The 23368-nt window shown below is 39.6% G+C and overlaps 1 protein-coding gene across 3 annotated transcripts in view; it reads right to left on the reverse strand.

Moving 5' to 3' along the window:
- Positions 1-23368, reverse strand: part of HSPA12A (heat shock protein family A (Hsp70) member 12A) — a 52902-nt gene that overhangs the window by 19900 nt on the left and 9634 nt on the right. For all 3 annotated transcript variants that reach the window (XM_040071087.2, XM_040071089.2, XM_040071088.2), the window contains exons 2-7: positions 20984-21143; positions 19151-19236; positions 17154-17281; positions 10654-10840; positions 9737-9841; positions 7756-7872 (exon numbers count right to left, since the gene is read on the reverse strand). In XM_040071087.2, coding sequence (XP_039927021.1) covers positions 7756-7872; positions 9737-9841; positions 10654-10840; positions 17154-17281; positions 19151-19236; positions 20984-20999 — 639 coding nt within the window. In that variant the 5' untranslated portion in view covers positions 21000-21143. The remainder of the gene's footprint in view (positions 1-7755; positions 7873-9736; positions 9842-10653; positions 10841-17153; positions 17282-19150; positions 19237-20983; positions 21144-23368) is intronic.

Raw genomic sequence — 23368 nt, forward strand, 5'->3', positions numbered from 1 at the left:
ATTTTTCACCTGAGCCAAACCTACTGCTGCTCCCACTTCAAACAGGAAGCTCACAAGCTGTGAGCTCCTGTGAAAAGGGTTTTTGGGTGAAATCCTCTCATCTCCAGCCAGTCAGGATAGATGGTAACCAGGTACCTCACATTTGCACCTGTACAGCTGGTTTGGTGAACACCACTAGACAACACAGAAATTAATTCCAGTTAATAGTTACGCTACTCCCCCTTCAATAGTTGTGCATGATCACGTATGCTGAAGGATACCAGGAGGTTTAGATTAGCATTTTACTTAGTTAAAATTGGTTTTATGGGGGGAGAAACTCTTGGAGACCAAGGAGCAGGTGAACAGCGGCCTGCAGCTCTCTAAAGGGCAGGTCCAAGACACCAAAACACAATTTTTCTGAGTCTTGCCAGGATACACAAGGAGGGACAAAAGCCACACACTGCAGCTTGTGGGGTCCAAATTGGGTACTAAATCCCTTTTTTACTGCATGGTGATGCAGCACATGAACAGCTGCTCACAAAGACACCTCTGCCCTTGGAGAGTTTTAAAACTTGACTCAAGAAAGCCACTGCTGATGCAGTGTTGGCAACAACCCTGCTTCAACTGGCAGGTCAGGCTAGATGCTCTCCAACCAGCACTCCCACTTAATGCTTCCAAGACTCTAAAATGCTGCAGGTATTCTACACTGAGAAAGGCCAGGACTGCAGGAAGGAATCCTTCCCAAAGGATAATGACCTACACACTTTTGTCTCCCTGTCTTTGTGACTCTTGTGTCAAATCCTTGTGTGTATCAGTGAGAGGGAGCCCATCAGGGTGACAGCAGCACCAGCCCCACTGCTGCAAGCCTGCAGTTATTCAGGTCCTCACAGGTTTCTGTATGGATCGTAATTAGAACTTTTGTTCAAGTGTCTTGGAATCAAAAGGAAACATTTGTCATACCACTTTTTTTGTTGTTGTTTTTAAAGCTCAAAATATACGGAGCACAACATGCTCAAGCAGTCCTGTAATCCTAAACATCAGCCACGAATCCCGTTAGAAAGTGATGCAACGTATGGAAAGCAATTGGTTCAAAGCATCAGGGATGCACAAGCTGAGTTTACAGCACTAACACAATCTGCACTCGAAACTAATTATCTGCCTCAGTCCAGTGCCAGGTCAGAGAAGGAAATTCAGCTCCTAATTAATTCATTCCTTGGTTGCAGAGGTAAAAATGGTCTTTATGCTTAAAAACGTGAGGATACAAATAGCAGACATGGACTTGAAACCCAACGTTTGCATTCAGCTCTGCTACAAGCTTCCTATATAACATTTTGCAAATCACTAAGAATAAATTTTGTGAAACAAGCCACTAATGAAAAAGCACCCACTTCTGAGTATATAAATCAAAACTAAGGTTTTCAGAGGAGCTGTTGCTGAAGTGTGTTGGAATGAGGGGTGCTCAGGCTCTGAATAATCACCCTGGCTGTCTGTGAATGCACATACCTGATCATGTTACTTAGCAAGTTACTTTGGGCCGAAGCAGAATCCATTTGATATTCCACTTCTGTTTACTACTCTGTCACTAAAGTTATTCCTGTGGTAAGAAATGACATGGAACATTTCTCCCTCTTAATGGCTGCCTAGAAACTACGGCATCATCTCATTCTGAAAAGCAAGAAAACAAATGGGGCATCTGGAACCATAATGAAGTGTGACTTTTATTTTCAGCACACTTAAAATAATGAATGTGTGGAGCTGCACCGGCTACAGCCAGAACTGCTGCATTTGTGTGGCCACTGATTAGATGAACCAGTTTGTTACACACAGCCAGGCTGTCTGATTGAGACAAATGCCCTTGATAAGCACAGTCAGACTGCCTCAATTTATTTTTCTGGTGTTGCTATTACCCAGCTAAGAGTACAAATTTCTTTACCTGAGCATTTCCATACTCCATATTTTATACATTACTTTTGTTATCTATTCTTTTATTTTCCTCCTGAGCTTTGAATTCTTTGGGAGTGTGTAAACTGTTTGACTCTATTAATAAAATTTACACTTATTGGGTCTTTTGGATTTTGTATTAAAATTTTCCCTTTTTAATTTATAAAATCTTTTTTTTTCCCTCTTTAGGAAGGGAGGTGGAATATAAGACAGGAAATATCCAAATTATGATCACTGGCAGCAGCCATGATCATGAAGCAGCACTTTTGATCACAATCCATGGAGAAGGTTCTGCAGTTTACCTGTGCCTATCTGACAAAAAGCTTTTATTAACTGCTCATAAGAAAGATAATTTCTTGCTACACACAGGTGAGGCAGAAGCTTTTTGGGTCATCATGAGGGAGAAAAGGATTTCTTGTATTTGTGAGGCACAAAAGAATACCAGTAATTGCAGCAGACCTTCCTTAGGCCATTAGATCCAGTCTACCACATTTTGGTCTCAGAAGTAATAATCCCAGACACAACTTTCCAAGGACAAGAATCTTGGATCATTTATTAGGCAAGGAACACCCACAGGAGACTAAAATTTTTCTTTGCACAAACTGCTTGTTTTGTTGTGCCTCTGCTCTCTCATTCCTCAAGAAGTTTCTCAGGTATTGGGACCACAAATAAATCCAAATTAGCATTACTAAAGCTGAGTCACATTGCTGAATAACAAGCAGAAGTCATGTTTTTTGACAAGCTGAAGATAAATGGGACCACAGTGGCATTTGGTCCATATTTCTCCAGGGTGATGTTGCTGCAGCTCCTTCCCAAGGGACTCTTGTCACAGATCACATTTGGGCACTAACTGAAAGCTTAGCTCCAAGTGGCATCACCAAGAATTTTTTGCTGCATTACATTATATCCCCCAAGGTGCAGGAGAACATTACTTGCAAGTTTGATGAGTAGCTTGCATTAGAAAAATGAAGCCATTAAATTCTCATAAGCTTTTCAATTTTTCATGAAATAATACTCTAGAAGTGCTTTTTGTACCCGAGGCATGCACCAGTTACCACAACAGCAAAACCTGACTCTTCCTATTTAAGTCTCTTCCTAATGTCTCAGGCTCTCTCCTTCCCTTTATTTAGGAACATCCTTGTTGTGGGTGCTTATGGCTCAGGCTGATTTTACTAAAAAGGCACAAGTGGCCCTGACTGAGAAGGACTTGCACTGAGAAAAATACTTGCTTGCTATTTTCTGTAAGTTGCCTCCTGTTCCGTACCTCGGGCTTTCTGATTTTGCCTCAGTATTTTTCACTACAGTTCCAATTTCAGCTCATATTTCTTTTCTCTGTAACTGAATATTGGCATCTAAGATGTCTTTTAGACCAACCTATTGACCTTTTCTATGAATTTATTACAACCCAACCCATTAGTTTTAGACTGTGTCCACACTGAGTTACATTTGTGGATTTCTATCACTCCCTAATGATTGTAGTTTACAGCCTTTCAGACCATCATTTTCTTTTTGGGCTGGTAAATGCCATCTAGCACACCTAGTCTTTCCACCAGGCAGAATGAAGATTCTGGGTTTTTGCTATTTCTGTTGCTTTCAGGCAATTTCTAAGAACTTGAGAAATGTGTTTCCAAACTTTGTAAGACAGGCACAGATTCTCTCTTACACAGAATGTTATGAAAGCCTCTTGTTTTACTTGTTCAGTAAAAGAAAAAGCTCCGAATGCTCCCACTTGTGCCACAAGAGTGCACAAACAGAAATGTACAGAAGTGGATTAGCAGATGCCTCTGCCTTCATGTGAACCTGGCTGAGGAACTCAAGCGTGTGAGCAGAGATCAATTAGTGCACTTTTTCCACTCTGTAATCTTCACCTCTCAATTAGTTATCATTTCCTAATTCAACAGAGCTATAAGATGCAGAATCTTCTCCAACATCACCCGATAAACAATTTAATCTCCATGATTAAAAAGCTCTTAATATGACAAAAGTGACCCCCACAAGCTAAAAATAATCAGGATGGTTGCTGTATCAACACACTTCTGCCTCACTAACAAGTACTGTTCCAAAAAAAAACCCCCCAGCTTCCCAGTGCTGCTTACACCTTCTTATGCAGTTTATAGCAGAAGCCTGTCACACTCTCCCTACACAAATAAATTTTTGTTGCTTGTATTTTATGTACAGAACAACAGACATATGAGGGAATAAGAGTAGCTTGACAAATTTCAATCTGGTTACGCCTCCCAAGCCTCCCTTTAAAAATCAAGTACACTTCATGTCATGTTTTTATTAACAAGGAATTTCTTGTGCTGTCACATTATTCTTTCACCAAGTTTGTTTATTTTTCTCCGAAGGCTTCTCCAGAGTGAAGCAGTATTGATCAATGTAATGTCATTGACCACGGAACACAACGCGTTAAATAATTCTCATTGTGCACATTCCATGACCAAACTGATGTGAAAAAAATAACAAATGTTCAGCATAGGAGCTGGTAAAATAAAGCCTCTGGAATTTTAGGCTCACATGCTTTAATCCTATAACCTAGACTGCCTCTCTTTTTGTTTATATGAGCTTACCATGCAAATGATTTTATTTGCTATTTGTAATTGAAAAATAAATCTACTTCAGAGCTCTAGAACTCAATTTCAAAACTCAAAGAGTTCATATCAAAAAGAAAAGTACCCTTAGCATCTCAGACTAGACCAACTGACTGATGTTTAAAAGCCCAGAGAGTATTTTGGGCAAGCTTATGAAAATGTACCAGCCTTCCCTTTCCTTCACCCTGCCGCGAGTGCATTTGTTATGACGTATTTTACTTTCTTATCTTACAGCTTCTGCATTCACATATTCCTGTCACACTCCAAACTCTTCCTTAAGACCTTATTCCTATTAGTATGTTCAAGGAATTCCAGCCTGCAGATTCTGCTCTGCACTTCTGTGCACAAAGAATGTGAAGCAGAACAACCGGGACACAAAAACAAGAAAAGTTGATGCTATTTATGGTTTCTTCTATTTTACTAGCAAATATGGCTATAAACCCTAAAAGTCACTGCTAGGGATGTAGTGAATGCTGATGCAATGCACACAAACCCTGCAGACATGTTTTGGGAAAGGAAACTTAAAGCTAAGTGAGTTCTAGAGTTGACATTCTGCTCTTGCAACAGAGCTCTCTCCAGTTCTGACCAGACCTCAGCACGTGTCCCAGAGCTTTAAAACCATCTCTGGACAAATGGGAATTAAGCATGAGGGACAGGAAAAAGCATCTGTGAACTGTTATTAAGGAATAAAGTAATTTTGATTCAGCAAAATAGTCTGTAAAAATATGCAACTCTCAACAACCTCAGACTTAGTCCCTCAGAAGGCCCCAGAGAGAATAAACAAATACCTGCTTCAAAGAGGTAATAACTCAGCTATAAAAACTGTTAAGGATACAAAAAGCACAAAAGATGAATACAGATAGGGCAGGCAGAGTTACCAGCAAGAAGCAATGAGGGGTAGTTTTCCTATGTAAGTAGGTTAATCACAGTCAGGTTTTTGTAGGCATGAAAAAACCCAGCATTTTTAAAAGGGTTTCAGAAGAGGAAAATAAGTAAGCAATACAGATGTTCATGCAGCTTATGTCTGAGATGACACAGATGGAGTCAAATGCGGGCTGATTCCCTGTCAAATGCGAGGCTACAGAACTCTTCAGTGGCAGTATTGTGAAAAGTGAAAACCAGGCCAGACTGCAGCTGCTGAAGCCAAGGAAATGATGTTGCAGTAACCAAGATGCAAAATCACCGACAGCTTGGATGAAAGCTCAGCAGTGTGCAAAGACAGGAAAAGCTGTCATGCAGACAGAATTAGCAGGATTTTGATAGGCTGGATGGAAAGAGAGGAAGAACTGTGACTGAAGGGAGCAGGCAGATTACTCATTCAGGGAGAAAGCAGCACAGCTGGAAGGGGACAATGCAGGGGCCCTTGGGCAGATGAGGAGTTCCAGGTAAGCAATGTTTTGTTTAAGGCAAAGCAGAGATGAGGGGACATCAGAGGTGCACTGAGATCATAGGTTGGTCAAAAGCTGATGGACGTTGAGCACAGAGGCAGATTTCCAACACCTCTTACTTTACTTTATTAATTCCATTCGCTTTGCCTAGACAACTACTGAACCATTCCAGAAAGGCTGGGCTGTACACTGAACCAGTGACTGAAGCTGTTTTAGCACTTTAGTTCTCTTGGAGCTACCTCATTTGACATGGATTGCTCAGCAGATTTCCACAGCTCATTAACATTTTCTGCAAGTTAACTCTCAGCTCAGACTGGTGGTTGTACTTCAGTGTGCCTTCTGTTACAAGGTTTCTACACCACTGCCTTTTCACACTTTTCTCTACATGATGCCCCTCATTTTCAAGATGCTTCCATCTTCCAATAGCTAACAACAAGAGCTGCAACTTCTGATCCGTCCATGAGGAACATTTGGATCCAGCAAGAGGAATCTGAAAGACTGAATGGCAATTCAGAATTCTGTTTTCTGCACTTTTTTCTTCATCCCCACTGCTTTGAAAAAAAAAAAAAAAAAAAAATCAGCCATGTGTCAAGATAACATGAATTATTTCCCTAAACTCGTGTTTTCCTGCAGTGGATCACACACCTAGAGTTAAAAGCCTTGTCAAACTCTGCTGTTTGTCAAGCTTGCCCGTAGAAGTACACAATCACAGACACAACCACAGACACAGACACTAATTAACGACATTCCATTGTGCCACAAATGAGAAATGCCAAGAGATCTACCTGAACCCTGCCCTTGCTCCTTGCACAGCTCCCGCTTCACGAGCACACATGCACACAGACAGCAGGCAGACAACAATATACAGAGAAAATGAATGGGTCTCTAGTGTTTCAGATTTACCTACAACCGTGTCCTTCCATCAGAACTTTAAGAGTGTTTTGCTTCTGGCACTAGCATTAGCAATCCCACAATACAGACTGTTAAGAAAAACGTTGCTCAACATTAGAGATAGTTAGAAACAGAGGTAGAAAAATCTGGGTGCTTCCCAGGAGCACTCTGCAAATTACTCATGAACTAGAGGATATTTTACAAACTGTGCATTGCATAGCTGCTGCCAATGGGTTACGCGAGCCTCCGACCAAAAAAATTAAAAAAAACCACCCAAACTGAAAATGAATATCCTGATGAAAAGAAGAATGTGTACATCTCATGTATCAGAGACACAAACTGAATTTGAAATAAAGGACATGCATATGGAAACTGCACATATCTGAGGGGAGGTGGGGGGGGAAAGAGTTAAATGCAGATAAACCTCTTAGTGGCAAAAATAACATTTGAATTTAATTTTATATCCAGACTATCTGGTTCACAGTCCTTTCACTCCTACTATGGGAAAATGGGAACTGGGAAAAAAGTCCCACCAAGGAAGCTCTTTTCTTTCCCTCCTTTTCCCTTTTTTTTTTTTGTTTTTTTTTTTAACTTTAAAAGTCTGTGATGACCTAAAGAAAGTAACAAAACAAAACCGTGTCCAGTATTTTAAACTCAACTTTCCCTAGGGTCTCAAAACTGCATCTGTTCCATGTGCACTGAACTCAGCAGGAATACACTGTCCAAGATGACTGGAATATCAGAGTCTGCAGTGAGGGACACCAATACATAAAAGGAAATGGTAATAAAAAGACATTTAAGAGGTGAATATATATAACCTACAGCTACTGCTTGGTAGAGTTAACTCATCTTTCAGCATTTCTACACTGTATTTATACATTCTATACTAAATTGCCCCAAACACATTTTATCCCTATAAACTAGGGATTTAAAGAGGCATTTATACATTCAGCCTGTAATATTACCTTGTAGGCAGCTTGTCTCATAAACTGCTTTGCAGGCTGCTTCCAAATAGCAGGCACTGTAATGACCCATCTTACTTCAGTGTTTTCAAAGTCTGAGCCTCCTTGGTCACTGAGCTCCTAAAACAAAAAAAAAAAAAAACAAAAAAAAAAAAAAAGGAAGAAAAAGGAAAATAGAGGTGAATACAAAATGATGGGTGTCTACAGGAAAACATTCTTTTCTGCTGGCTCTGGTAACAGTAACCCTCTTTTCAAATTTTTCCTGTTACATCCATGCTACAAATCAGAATTACTTCCAACCTGCCAAGAATGCTTTACTGTGCCAAAAAGCTGGGATTAATGCTGAAGCCTTCTCAAGGAGGCCTACAGAAAAGTTTACTGCTCAATATAAAGTAGAAAAGTTGGCTTTTGCAAAAACAGCGATTTACAGAATATTACACCACATTTATGTACATTCTTAGCCATGGTGTGGGATTTGCTATTAGCTTGAAGAATTCACACTTACATCTTGATTAATACACGGAAAAATGTTTGGGGTATCACTGATGTTTTACAATCCAGATTTTTCAATGACTCCTTTATACACCACTTACCTTTAAATGAAATTTATATAATGCAGTTAGCAAGGGGAAGTTACAGTTAACCCCTTTAAAAAAATGACTGATTGGTCCTTCAAAATTTTGCTTTAAGCAATCATTCAATACTAGTTTAGTACTTTTATTGTCCTTTTTTTTTTTTCTCCCCTTAAAAAAGAGGAAAGTCTGTACTGCATTTGCAAATTAGGTGACATACTGACATGTTTTGGGCAAGGTTCCAAGTAAAATGTCATTACCATATGTCCTATCTAAATCTCCATCCAAACAGAGAAAGGTTCAGAAAGGTGGACAACAGGCCTTTAGAATGTAAAAAACCCATGTTTCTGCATGTGCTGAGCCAAGGTGTTGTGTTTGTTTAGCTATGCTGCAGCTCAAAAACCCACGCTGAAAAAGTAGCACCTTTATACTGCACAGGGCACCACAGACAGACACAGCACAGTCCAAAGTACCAGCTCGCTTACATGGCTTGTCTAATTAGTTCCAGGATTCACTCACAAATGCCAGGGATTTAGTTATTAACACCAGGAAAAGGATGTAGCCCTGAGCAGGCAGCACAGCAAATATGTGGGATTTTATCCAACATTCATATTTGCTAAGAATATCCCCAGTCTATGCACAGGTCCAAGGCTGTGACTCCACAACCATCCCCAAAAACATATAGTTGAAAATGTCTTTGACAAGATGAGGCATTTGAGTTGCAGGGGCAGGATTGTTTCTCTGCAGCCATAAGGAATAGATTGGGATCTCAGAGAAGATAAATTAAACCCATTCAAAAAGTGTAGGCTGACTTTTAACCACGAGGCTATTTTAAACAACACTTGCTTGGATGAATACTCTGATTTGACCCAGGAACTGCTCTGCCCACATTGACATTACAGTGGCACGTTGGAAGCCAGTGTTTACTTAACTCACAATTGGCTGTTTACACGAGATTTAAAATCTCAAAACCTGTTTACCGGGGACATGTGTTCCCTTGGAGAATAAGAAAAACAATCTTGTGATCCAAGAAGAACACTGTAAGAAATGAGCACTGCAACATTTCAAATCTGAAATGGAAAATAATAAGCTTTTAAATTTTCTTGTCAAATCTACCTTTTTTTTTCCCATTAAAAATGCAGTAGAAAATATCTAAGCCAGTAAAAAGCTACTCAGAACTCTGAATCACAGTGATGCTATTAGTGAATCAAGCCTGACCTGTGCAAGGGGAAATTACTTCAGGCTGTTGTGAGCCCTCCAGAGTCCACAGCCTGCCCAGAGTTTCTACACCTGCCTTGCTTTGTTTACATCAAATACAACTTAAGTCAAAGCTTGGCAAGGCCAAAAATATTAAGCTCATATTTATACCAGTTATAAATACAGAAAAGCTTGATAAGGAAGCATTATCCCACCTTTAATGCCTGTTCCTTAAAGAATTGCAGAGCATAAGCAAATATCTCAAGTGCTTTGACTTTTTTGCCATTTGCAGCTGTCAGGTCTGTCTCCATGGTAAGATTCTACATGAAAGAAAATAACTGGAAGTTATTAAAAGAAAAAGGCAAACATCAAATTAATTCCCACTGCTTGAGGACAGCGAACTCTTCAATATTCACCTGATCAGGAAAAAGTGACAAAACTATTCTGAAGAGGATTTAACTCATCACTTGAATTTCCTGGGGCATGACACTTTGCTGCTTATTTTAGACTTTGTTTTTAAACACTTACCATGCCTACAGAGAACTGCAGGCAGAGAAAGAAATATGCACTAAACACCAAACAATTGCAATAGATGCATCTGCAAATAACTGCAATAAAGTTGCAGATGCAAATATTGAATCCAAGTTAAGAGTTGAAAGTGCAGATTTTTGGTTTCCCACCAACAGATGAAACCAGAAAACACCTCAAAACAGAAAGTACTGGCTGATTCCCAAAGCTCTAGAATGGATTAAAGATAAAAACACAATCAGCAGGAATAATGTCAAATTAATGGCACTTGCAGTTCTGGCAATGAATTCAGGATGAATTTGCTCAGCTGCTCTAGGGCTCAGTCTGGCTCTTACATCCCATTTCTGCTGACCAGATTTATTGAACAAACCAATGAAGATCTAAGCAAAGCAGATACTGAACTTTCAAGATCTACAAGGAAGGCTAGCAAGATACAGCTGCCAAAAGCAGTGAGAAACAACACGAATCATAATGTTAACTGAAGAGTTTAATTTACTCAATTTACTCTCTAAAGGCGGAGATGCTTCACTTCCAACTGACAAAAATTCAGCAGTGTTCAGAGGAAAACAACTTGAGTAGCAAACACAATTTGGATATTACTCACACCAGTGGTATGCAGCTTCATCTTAAACTTTTCAAAGTACAGCCAGTGCTTTGATTCAGTGGGATCCAAGTCATGGTAGAAGTCTCTTGCTGCATAGCCAAAGCTATGGAACTTCCTCTCTGGTGTTAGGAGGATGGTGGTTGGGGTCTTCTGGTTGGAAACACCTGGATCTCCACCTTCCCATCGTCTGGCCAAAAAGTGAAACAGCTCCAGTAAGTGACGCTCAAGGTTAGAGCAGCAGGAAGAAACAAGTGTAACACGAGAAAAAGCCGCATGGTGACAAATTGTACAGATTGCTTTCCCCCCAAAGATAGTCATTTCAAACCTTATAATACCAAAAATCAAGTGCTTTTATTCTCACCTAAATAAAAAAGAGTGCAATTCTCATTTCAGTAATTCAACACATTTTTGTGATTAGTGTATTCCTTAAGGATATATCACACTCAGATAAGAACAAAGGGTCCTGAAGCAAGCCATACACAATTAAGGAAATACTTTTGTACTTAAAATTTCTACTTAAGCCAACACATGTAACAAATATTGTAGAGAAAAAACAATAAATCAGTAATTATCCAAGAATCCAGTAATTATCCAAGAATCCAGTAATTATCCAAGAATCCAGAAATAGCCAAGAATTTATTAATAAAACCCCAAATATGGCCTTTCCAACTGTGATTCAGACTTCATGAATGGTTACTTGCTAGGGATATTTTTCTCATTTTGAAATTAGGGACCTGCTTAAGTCATCTAACATCACCATGGGGAGGTTGACTAAATCCCCATCTCCGACCCAGAATATTCTCTGAAACAAGACAAGCCAGTTCAACCAACATCTGATCATGTGCTTCATTTCCTAGACACCTGAAACTCTGAAGGCATCCATGCCTGCAGATGCTGAGCTCTCTGCGCTGCACTTTCGACTCCACACTGTGAAGTTGATGGATTTTGTGTTTCAAATGCCCAAAATGCTGTACAAGTTTTAAACTCGAAAATGAAGAAGACTCCCCCAACCTCCAAGGATCTTAAAGGCACCAAAATATTTCTGGTGAATAAAACTGTCCCATTTCATCAAGATTGTGAAGGAATGTTTGGGGGACACCCATGAAAGTATTAAGGCGAAAGTAACCCAATGCTGCTTTCACAGAACGGATAAGGAAATAAATAAGGAAATAAATAAGAACATTGAATATGGGAACACCCAGCAGCAGGAACTGAAGGGGGGCATGGCAGGACAAAAAGGTCAGACAGTAGAAAGCTGTAGAAACAGCTGTGAGCATTCCTGTCTCCTCATTTCTCTATCACAAAAAAAACCCAAAAAAAACCAACGCAGAATGGAAGAAACTCACATTACTGCTCCTCCCCCCACCATATACAAGTACTTTCTGTATGAGAAACAAACATTTACCAGAAAATATTTTCTTAAAAAGGCATCAGTGGAAAATCTGTTTATGCTCTCAGACATAATCATAACACAGCTCAAACAGGAGCCAAGTTAAGATCACACAGGCAACTGCATTCATTATTAAACTCCACGTCGATTGCTTTTTCTAAAGATAGCAGAACGCACTTTCAGAACACACTCCTGCCAGAGCCCTCGTTCTGAAGCATAAAAATCTGCCTTGCTCTGTGGTAGCTGCTTATGTGGCATAGGAAGAGTATGTAGAAAAAAATAATTTCCATTTCACTCTCAGAAACAGTTGAATCAATTGAGAATTAATTGACCTCCAGACCAAGGCAGAAAACTGACACAGAAAACTGCAATCTAGGGGTTGGTACTTGGCAAAGTAACAAGGAACGTGATCTTCTGAAGTGCTGGGACCCCTTCAGACCATTGCTCCGGATCAAACAGAGCAAAATCTCTTTTTTGCACAAGCAGAATAACATGTCTGAACTTCCTTCAGTGCAGAGGGCAATCCCACTGTCCTGAAAGCACAAACAGCATGATGAGGAGTGGAATGATTTCCACATTCATCCACTTGAATAAACTTTCCTAAATCTGCCTAGTTCCGCTGCTCGGCCTCTGCGCTATGATCAGCTGGCAAGGGCTCTGCCACAGGTCATTTCTTCTAACCTGCTGCTAGAAATGCACTTGGTCAACTCCAAAATCTTTGAGTAGGTGTTACAGCAAACATATGGTCCCAATGTGAAGAAGCTGGGATCTCACAGCTCATGAACGGAAAGCACTGCAATTCCACCAGATTGTTAAATCCCACACACCCGCTGCAGGCAGAGAGGAGACAGACCGATATCGTTTTTGCTTGGAAGCATTAATGATTCATTCTGAGTCACTGGTGGGAAATGCCATAAATAGGCTGTGGCTAATAACAATGCTTCTTTGTTTTTCATTACGGCCAGGCACATTTTCTCTTTCCGGAATAAGCACACTGAAGGTGCAGCTTAAATGAAGACAAATTTATGTTCAATGCTGCGAAATCAAATTTTCAAAGCCACCTGGAGAATTGGATGTTCGCTTCCTGATGAGTTTCTGATGGAAACTGGACACGGTAATTGCTCAGCACGTTCTAAAGCCCTCAGCTTGTATTACTGTTCAGTCACAGAAAGGACAGTAAGGAAGGAGAAGGAGAAGCATGACTCTACCATTTGCAATCAGAGATTTTAAAATACTGCTGTGTGATGTTTTTCTAGGGAGGAGCAGATGCAAAAGCATGGGAATGGTAACTCCTGGCTGCAGTACTCTTGCCAGGTGGAGCCCTGGCCTCACTCCAGTAAGGGGAGGATTTTAGTCAGTAGGACCAGGACTGCAACACTTTTCGTTTGCAGCTTCCTTTCATGGCACCAAAACAGGCAAAATCATGGTAGTAATTAGGAGAAAGAAAAAGAAAATTGCTATCAAAAGCATAAACCTATACAAGCCAGAATTGCTGTAAATGCACATGGGGGACATTTTTGCAGCGCAGAATCACAGTTAAAAGATCTATTCAAACAGAACCAAGGTAGATTTCTTTCAAATGCAGACATATATGAGTTCCTAGGCTGATATAAAGTGGAGTATCTGAACAGAAGTATAAATAATATAGACCTGTTTACAGGCACAGAGCATCTGACTGTATACTAGAAGTGAAAATAGAGACAAGAAAGTCAGTGAGGAAAGAAGCACAAGGTTATACAAAGGTTAGAGAAATGCCCTTACTCACACTTAGTCTGGCTAAGACAGACCAAAGAGTGACTTTTGCAGAGTGATGAGAATTTGATCCAGGGCTGCAGCACCACAGTCAAGGAAATGAAACACTGGGGTCATCAAAATGCAGCTGAATGCCACCAGCAGTGTGTACGCAGAAAAAAGGCAAATGTGTGTCTCCCAATAATTAGTCAGGGAAGAGAGGGAAAGGGAAAAAACCTTAAGGTTGAAGTTGCACTGAAAAGAGACCACATTCTCCCTCCTTCCAAAGACAGACTGTGATTTGTTTCACAGCCACATGCATTTTTTCATTTATTCTTCTCCATTTGTGAAATACTCCCATTCAGTTGGATGCTATTTAGCCAGCAGCCAAAACATCTGTAATTTCATGTAAGTGCATATAAATCAAGAGGAGCATTTTCAGAACTGGGTAATATCTCATGTTTCCCTCCAAATGAGATGTTATTAACATTCTCCAGCAGCAAATTTTCTGTGTGGCTCTGGCACTGCCCTGCTCACTGAAGTGCTGAGCTCATGGTCAAGGCAGCTCAGATGCCTTTACTCCAGTCTCAAGTTATGCTGCAAACAGCACTCACTGTAACACATTCACTCTGCAAAGAGAATCTGAACCTCAGCTACCTGTAACAGAAGCTGAAGGCAACCATCAAGAGTTGTCAGCACAACCTGAAACTGATAAAACACTAACCAAATATTGTGCAATCCAAGTGAAGTCATTTGCTGAAAATTTACAAACCCACACCCAACTCCAAACACGCTGAGTGAGGCCACTCAGACATTTAAATATGTGCTTAAAGAACTTTGTTCAGTCAATGCTTATAAACTCTTTTTTTTTTTTTTTTTTTTTTTTTTTTTTAAGCACTGGGCATCACAGCAAATAAACACAGTCAAAAACATGACTTTGTTTGCCTCTTAATTACAGGAATCATGGCACTGTTGGCACTACCCTCAAACCTGGTGCTAGAGCTCTGTGTGTTCACTCTTTTCCAAAACGGGACCTTCTAAATAAACCCATCTTACCCTTTTAGAGAAAAGCAGCTTTGTTAAAAGGCAGTCAGAAATCTAAGTATCTGGAAAGGATCAACACCAAGGAGGGAAGGTGGAAAAAATGTTAGGAAATAGAGAGGACCATGCATCACTGGTATGCTTTATTTTAATGTAAACATTCTCGAGTGCCGGCGGGAAGTTACATTTACTCTGCTGAAATATTTGTAAGTTATCCTATATGTAAGCCTCATTATATACACAGTTTGAGCCCCTTAATACCTTCTGAACTACTGAAGACTTATTTTAATAAATACACCATTCTTTTAATTGGATTTCATGATTTTAGGAGTATTAATATATGTAAAAATATTGCATATATTATTTGATAAGTCTGTTTCAATTATATCTTGCCAAAATCCTTCCCAGACAGAAATATCTATTAAAAAAAAATTAAAATCGTTCTTGGTATTAAAATATTTTCCATGGTTTGAAATACCTGTTGGAAATATAAATGCAACACCCCCTGCCCCCCAAAAAAGTTCCTCCCCTCTGGTTGGAAATACATGAAGTAATTTATTTAATTTCTTTCAGCAGGAATATCTCATATAGCTACAGAGGTCTGAAATCACAGTCATGCTGCTATTATTGTATAAGGAAGCAAATGTCATGTTTTGAACCAGAAATAGCAAAATGTCTATTAGGATTTGGAATATACTCTCAGCACCTGGATTGCAATGTGCCAGTGACTGACAGCAGGAATCCTGGCAGGGAGAACCCTAATTTGGAATGTGAATCCAACAGCAAAACCAGGTCCTAAGGTAAAACTTCAGTCCAAGGCACCTCAAGGACTTCCCCAGAAACAGCAGTGACTCCACACAGTAAAATCTCCAGCGTTTATAGGAACAGTAAACGTTCTCAACACGATTTAGGCTTGCTCAGATACAGCTTCAGAGATGTTTTCCCTCATCCCATCCAACTTCTTTAAGAACTTTAGTTAATTACTTGCTGCCAAAAGAGAATAGGAATTGATAAACATGGGCTCCAACTTGCCCACTCTGAGAGCTGGCTGAGACAGCCACACAGGGTGTGTGCTTTGACTTCCAGCCTTGTGCACTTTCCCCTGCTGCTCAGAGAACAAGAGATGGCTGAAATGCAGAGAAGACCTGGGAAGCATTACCTGTCCATCCTGCAAATGGTAGATATCTTTGCAACTGGATGGCAGAATACCAGTCCTAAATTTACCTCCCTTTAGACAGTATTTCAAACCCCTCAGTTGAGGCAGATCTTTTAAATTCTTTGCAGCCATACACACACCAGCTATGAAGACTGACTGCACAATCAATAGTGTCTGCTGAGATTTAGGGAGCTGCATTCTGCTACTGCCTTAGCTTAGGAAAAAAATGCAGTATATCACACTGGACTGCAGCATATTAGGCTTTTTGACCTTTTGTTCTCAGCATTACAGCACAGTACTTCGGTAACAGCAGCGTTGTTTACAAGAACCCCTGTGGCTGAGCTTTTCATATAAACTTTATGTCTAAAATTATTCTATGTCTTGCTCTTGTTACAATATAGTAATTTAAAATATATTTTATTAAGAAATGTGTATGTTTTAGGCTATAAATAACTTTAAAGAAAGACTAAAAAATATTATGACAGGTTTGCAGGGCAAACCTTTCAGGTAGCTGCCATAGCAGTTTTTGCATTTGTGACTGCATAGACTTATATTGGGCTGATTTAATCAAGAAATAAAAAATAAAACTCCCAACATCACAGCATCTAAAGCCTGTCCTTTGCATACATATAACACACACAGACAGTTTTCACATCAAACCTTCATTTTCACATTCATGCCTTTTGACTGCTTATTTCCCAATATCAATGGATCATTATCATAGATTTGATTCAGAATTAATGCCACAAAGATTAAATCAGCCAAAAGAACTCCCAGAGCAAGTAACCAGGTGTTGTACACCCAGCTATACACAGTGGGATTCCAGGGGATGGGCAGCTCCTGGATGCCATGACCCTTAGAAAATCAGTCTCTGAGATAAGGGCATCCCAATTTAATTATTAACTCTGCTCCCTGAACAATTCTGAATACTCAGATTCCTCCTCTTATTCTGTCATCTGGTAAACTCAGCAAAATAAGAGAGGGGATGTGCTCCCGTTGACCAATAAAACAAATCAGAATACAATAAGATGCATCAAAAAGCCATAACCATGAGAAATCTGCACACTGTGGTAATGCCAGACAAATCCAGACACTTCAGGCTCCTGTAGAAAAGATCTATGGCTACTGCAGGCAACCCTTGTTAACACAGCCACAAACTAAATGCTGCATTGCAGCCCTTACCTCATTACATGAATACATTCTGGCTCCTTGGTGAAGCTGTAGGCGTAGCCACTGGATGTTGTGCCAAAATCAATAGCCACAACAACAAGAAATAACTGTTCTACAGCATCGTCTGCATCAGAGTCCTTCTGTTAAACAGCAGAAGCAGAATACACACTGAGTCACTGGTCAGAATCATTGTCACCTGTCAGAAGTCTTGCTCTGCAAGACCTGCATTCAGTGAAAATGAGGACTTTCCTAAATTTGCCTTTGTGGCCAAGTTGATTCCAGAAAGCTGCACGTTCCGATGGAATTGGAAATTCAATACATGACTCAACATATATGCTGGAGCCTTTTATACACCATTTTCTAATCAAAGCTTCCTTCATAATCATTTTTGGAATACTTCTTATCTTGTATTATTAAAACTTACGGATTTGGGGCTGGTTTTTGTTGTTTTTTTCTTAAACTGATCAACTGAAGAATATGTCCATCAATGTGATATATTTGGGACTTGGCGGTTTTAGGAGTTAACTATATCATAAGGAGGAACATGAAATACTACTACCATTCAAAAATAACAGAGACAGACCCACCCAAAATACAGCATTAAGCTTTATATCCCATGTTATAAAGAAGAATTTATATAACACCAATTTAGCCAGCACTACATGCTGCATTCCTCCTGTGATAGCATGTGGGCACCTGTTCAGCTGCTTATGATGAATTTCAATCCTTCTCCCTGCTTTTTACCTGTAATCCTGCAATCCCTGAAAAGCACAGTCAAGGGCAATATGCTCCAGACCCTTCACCAGCCTTGTTGCCCTAAATGCACCAGGGCTGCTCAGCCTGTACTCCCAGAAACACTTGGAAGCAACTGCTGTTATCCTTCACAGAGGAGCTGCCACATGGTCTCACTCTATGGGCAGTGCTCCACTATATTCCTCACAGATCTCTCTAAATTCCACACCTCCCACTTCCTGCACATTTCTGTTTTATCCCTACATTTTCCAAGATCACTCCATATACCTGCTACTTGAAATGGAGAAAGAAGAGCAAAGAGTTTTGGTCTCCAGTCATAAAAGACTTGTTTGGATTCTCCTAATAAAGTTTTTCAACTAGGACAATGTCTTCCTCAAAGAGTTTTAAGGAGCAAATCTAACTGAAATATCACGTAATTCATCAGTATGACAGAAGAAAAAGAGGATATAGAGAAGAGTATATAGAGAAAGAAGGGAATAAGAGCAAACAACTATGGGAGAGAGCACTAGAAATCCTGAAGATGGGTTTTTGCACAATTCTGAACTTGAATTAGAAAGTTAAGACAGAAGGCTGACAAGGATAAAAATGTGCTCTGAACACAATCCCTTGCAATAACATGAAATACACGTGCATGTACTGTGTTACAAATCATACAGCTGATCTTAAAAATGGCTGGGGGTTAGTTTTAATAGGAGCTTATCAACAATATCAGCATGAAGTACAAGAGATTGAAACACACTACCTATGGGACATGCTCTTGGTTCTAAAAGCTTACAGAAGTTGCTATTTTCCCTAAGAAATAAAACCAGCTCTATTTTGAGCTTCTACCCCTCCCTCTCTCTCACTCACAGCGGATTCTTTTCCCTGATAATTTTGGTTTTACTGTTGAGTACCCTATATATCCTTCTTTTCTTCTGAAAGGAAGACTTTTCAGGGGCTGCCTAAACAAATAAGTGATAAAGACAGGGACAGACCTTGGGAACCCTGAGGATCAAGAAGCCCCTGTGTTTGATATAAAAATATGCAGGAGCAAGTCTATGAGTTCAGCAAATAAAAAACAGCAAAACCAGGAGCCCAATTAAAGGAATCAGAGCTCTGTAACAACTCCAGTGTGACCAAAATCTCACTAAATGCTATGGATAGCATGAAGGAGATCAGTATGGAGGGAATGACAACTCTAAAGAAATTATGTCCCACTAAACAGGCAGAAGAAGGTAATGTAAGCATGCAGTATATGCTAAGAGTGCATTTCTTACCACAATGTGTGACGGAGACAGTGGAGTTATTCCAGGGTCTCCCAAACTTTTGGCTGGTGATGAGTAAGCAGATGTGGAAACGGCATCTGAAAGGAAACAAACACCCAAGCAGAATGAGTAGGTACAACAGTTACTTTGCACACTGCTAAACTGTTTTCCAGTTGTACAGAATCCGCTAAAACACAAAGCAAATTCCACAGCTGCCATCTAAAACACATACTTCGCCCGTGAAACGTGCTAAGACACAACTGCTGTTTGGATTTTGAAATGTTTGTCTGACCTTCATGACTATTACCATTCTTTTATTACGTTATCATGTACAATCTTAAAAGTCTTCCTAAATATATTCAAAAATCATAGATGGTACAAGCAGCTTGAGCACCACATGCCTAGGATTTAAATGTATGAATGCAGAAACTAAATGCAAGCTGTGAGATCCAAAAAGACACACCCATTTACAAGAAAAAGAGGAGCTGAGAGCAACTGGAGAAAGCAGGAAGAGTAAGTTGCAATTTGTCCATCCTGAGCCTTTATTCTGAAACTTGCCCAATACTGTCTCTGTTTTTATCCCTCACTACACTCTGCACTGAACATCTTGCAGCTGTTAATACTACTGCAGGACAGAATCCAGCTGGGAAAAAGCAAAGCATTATTAACAAGTCATCAAAGAAATATTTCTACCCGGCATACAATAGTAAAACTTCATTTAAAGGCACAGACCAAGTGAGTGACAAATACTGTAATGCTTTTTTTTTTTTTTTTTAATTCTTTTATTTACCTCGTTGATAATAGAAAGGGAAATGGCTTAAAACAATTAAGCACTGATGGCTTAGATGGATTTATATATAATCTGTACTCTTATGAAGAATGCAATGGTTTATCAAAATAGAATGTAGAAAAGGTACCACACGCCCTGTCCATGCTTATACCCCTCTGCTCCAAAATTTAAACCCTGAACACTTACTGAATTCTCTTCCACAGAATACAAGCTATAATTAGATGCAAAGCAGAATGATGTAACAGACCTCTGAACATTAATTAAATAATAAATAATACATTTCAATGTATTTTTATCACCTACTTGGATGCATCACACATCCGTAGCATGTAATTCCTAGACAGGACTGAACTCAGAGCATCCCTCCAAGATGATGCTGGAGCTGCTCTCCAAGACCTTAGAATTACGTAGTGAAGAATGGTAATCAAATGTGTGTTGTTTCCCAGGGAAGATTCAAAACCCCTGCACTGGGCAAGTATGAGATAATTCGCCCGCAGGAAATAAAAAAAAATCTTCCTCCAAATCTTAATATTGCTCTTGTAACTTCATTTATTTCTTGAAGTTATAACATGCATGTTCATCCTGATTTTCCGAAGCACAGTATTTGCATTTTCTACACAAGTTCTCCAGGAATATATTAAGTCACTCCTTTTGCAGTGAAGTACAAAGAGTCACAGGCCAAATGTGACCAGCACACAATCTGCTCGGTTCATTAAGGTATCTTTGGAACAGACGCTGTTATCAGCCTCCTTTGTGCAATTTTTGCCTCTTAATTTTTTGCACCAGAGACCTGCTACTTACTTTAGAATTGAAGAACAGTATTTCAACACAGGGGGGGAAAAAAAAAAAAAAAAAATAAAATATATTCCTTGCATCCTGCTGTCATTCCTGGCTGGACCTATACCAGTACTTCCTGAGCAGACCAGGACACTGACTCAACACCTTTGGAAACCGGCACTCTACCCACACTCAGGATGCTGATTTGAAGCACAAAATGTAGACACCAAGCCACGTGTTTTCACTGTTTCACTTTGGCACCTGGTTCTTCTGGTTACCTGTTTCGGCACTCATGTTTCAGAGATGTGCTCTCAGAGGAGCAGGTCCAGAGGAGGCCACAGGGATGATCAGAGGGCTGCAGCACCTCTGCTGTGGAGACAGGCTGGGAGAGAAGGCTGCAGGGAGACCTCAGAGCACCTTCCAGGACCTAAAGGGCACCTACAAAGAGTCAGAGAGGGACATTTTATAAGGGCATGTAAGGACAGGACAAAGGGGAAAGGCTTTAAAATGAAAAAGGGTAGATTTCCATTAGACATCAGGATGAAATTCTTTACTTTGACAGTGGAGATGCACTGGCACACGCTGTCCAGAGAAGCTGTGGCTGCCCCATCCTTTGAGCAAGTGCTCAAAGGCAGGTTGGATGGGGCTTGGAGTAACCTGGGATAGTGGAAGGTGTCCCTGCTCATGGCAGGGGGTTGAAACGAGATGATCTTTAAGGTCCTTTCCCACCCCCCAAACTATTCTGTGTTTCTAAGATGCATTTTCCAACCTGTCTTCAGCTATCAGCCTTGACAAGCTATTTATATCTCTGTGTGCAACTCAGAAAATTCTGTGTGACACGATACACATTTTTATATCTCACAGAGCAGCGAATAAATATCCAGAGCAATATTCACATCCATCCAACGAAACCACTAAGTTGGGTGGTGTCCTACCCAAGAATTGATACAAGTTAATTCATAAAAACGACCCCTCCAAACCCATGACCATCCTGCACTGCATTCACAGCTCCCCCTGCAAACATCTAGCTAAATAAAACAATTCTACAAGGCATCCTGGATCTAATGCCAAAATTTCTCAAGAGGTAGTGAAATGGCTGTTAAAAGCAAATTAAATTAGGATATTTTGTAACATTATACTATCTACCCTCTGAACTGCAAGGTGTTAAAATATATTTGTCCATGTGGGAGCTTTCATATTTTGTTGACTTAGTGTTTCCTTGGTGAAAAAAATGTGCATTCGTAACAATTTTTACAGCTGTGTTCTGAAGAGCAGCAAATGGATGGATTTTCCAGAATATTTAAAAATCCTTATCTCTAAAGCACGTTGATTGGTTGATCTGACAGAAACAAAAGCATCTGTTCCAAGCCAGAGAATGGGAAAAGGGTTGCAAGGAACCTGATTTGCAATCATGAAACTGAAAAATGATGCCTAGACTGTCCTGGATAGGATCAGGGTATTTGGAACAGTTCTAAAAGGCAGAATGACTTAGAATGACTTATTATGTCTTCTGCAACAAAAAAACATAATCAAATAATGTTCTACATAGCTCAAGTTCCAGCTTTATCTCCATGTTTACTAAGGATCATTATCTCTGTCAAACTACATTCTATAACAAAAACACAGCTAAACAGTATGCATTAAAGAAACACCTAAATTCTTGCCAATTTACACAACAAATTAAATGGAGGAATGTGATTTAGAATCCACATTAAGTCCTCAAACAAACAAGCATTTAAAATAATATTTTTTTAAATATGATGCAAACGTCTTGAATAAGAATCCTTATATTTACTTCTGACATGAATATTAACCTGGAATATGGCTTGGGTAATTTCAATCAATGTGTATAGACTAAATTTGAACACATTAGGATTTCTGACTTTAGTCCTAACCTAAGCAATTGCCAAAGAACACCTTGTGCATTTTTAAGGTGATCAGAAGCTGAAGGGAAAACAGAGAAGGCTCCCATTTTCAGACCTTTTTTTTTTTCTTTTTTTTTAACAATTTTTAATAATTTTAAGGTTTTTTTAACAATTCAAAGGGCCCTCATTTGTGCAGATTCCCAAACAATTACAGAACTGGCGAAATTATGAGATCAGAAGATATTGTATTAATAATGAAATCATGTCTATTATCACATTAGCTCCAACTGCTATTTTAGCAGATTTAATTTAAATTATTCCTTCTTTTCATCTAAACAGATGCAAGAGTTTATTTTCTGTGGTTTCCTGCAATGCCTAATCTGTTTAGCTCTTTCCGTTTCCCAGTACGTGATCAGCAACACTGTAGATTTTGACAAAATGCAACGAAGGATTAAACTTTAAGTGTCAAAGAATGCAGACTAAAAGCAAAGTCCAGAACATTTATAAAAACTTTGCTGATGCAGAGTGGATATTTCACTGACTTCGTGTTCTGCTGAATCTGATTTTCTGATAGATCTGGAGAGCAGGACCAAGCTCATTATTTAATTAGAAAGATCAGTTAAGGGCAGCTGGAAGACCATCACTCTGCTCTGAATATTTGAGAGCCCCTGCCACACATTCCTATTCAGGACTGGATAAATGAACTTTAGGGAACCACTAAAAAAGCCAGACCTGGAGCAATACAGTCCCAGATAATCAGTTTCAAGCCAGCAGCCTATAGAAGGGTGACTGCTGGAC

This window comes from Hirundo rustica, chromosome 8 (assembly GCF_015227805.2).
Source record: "Hirundo rustica isolate bHirRus1 chromosome 8, bHirRus1.pri.v3, whole genome shotgun sequence".
In the NCBI taxonomy this organism is placed as follows: Eukaryota; Metazoa; Chordata; class Aves; order Passeriformes; family Hirundinidae; genus Hirundo; species Hirundo rustica.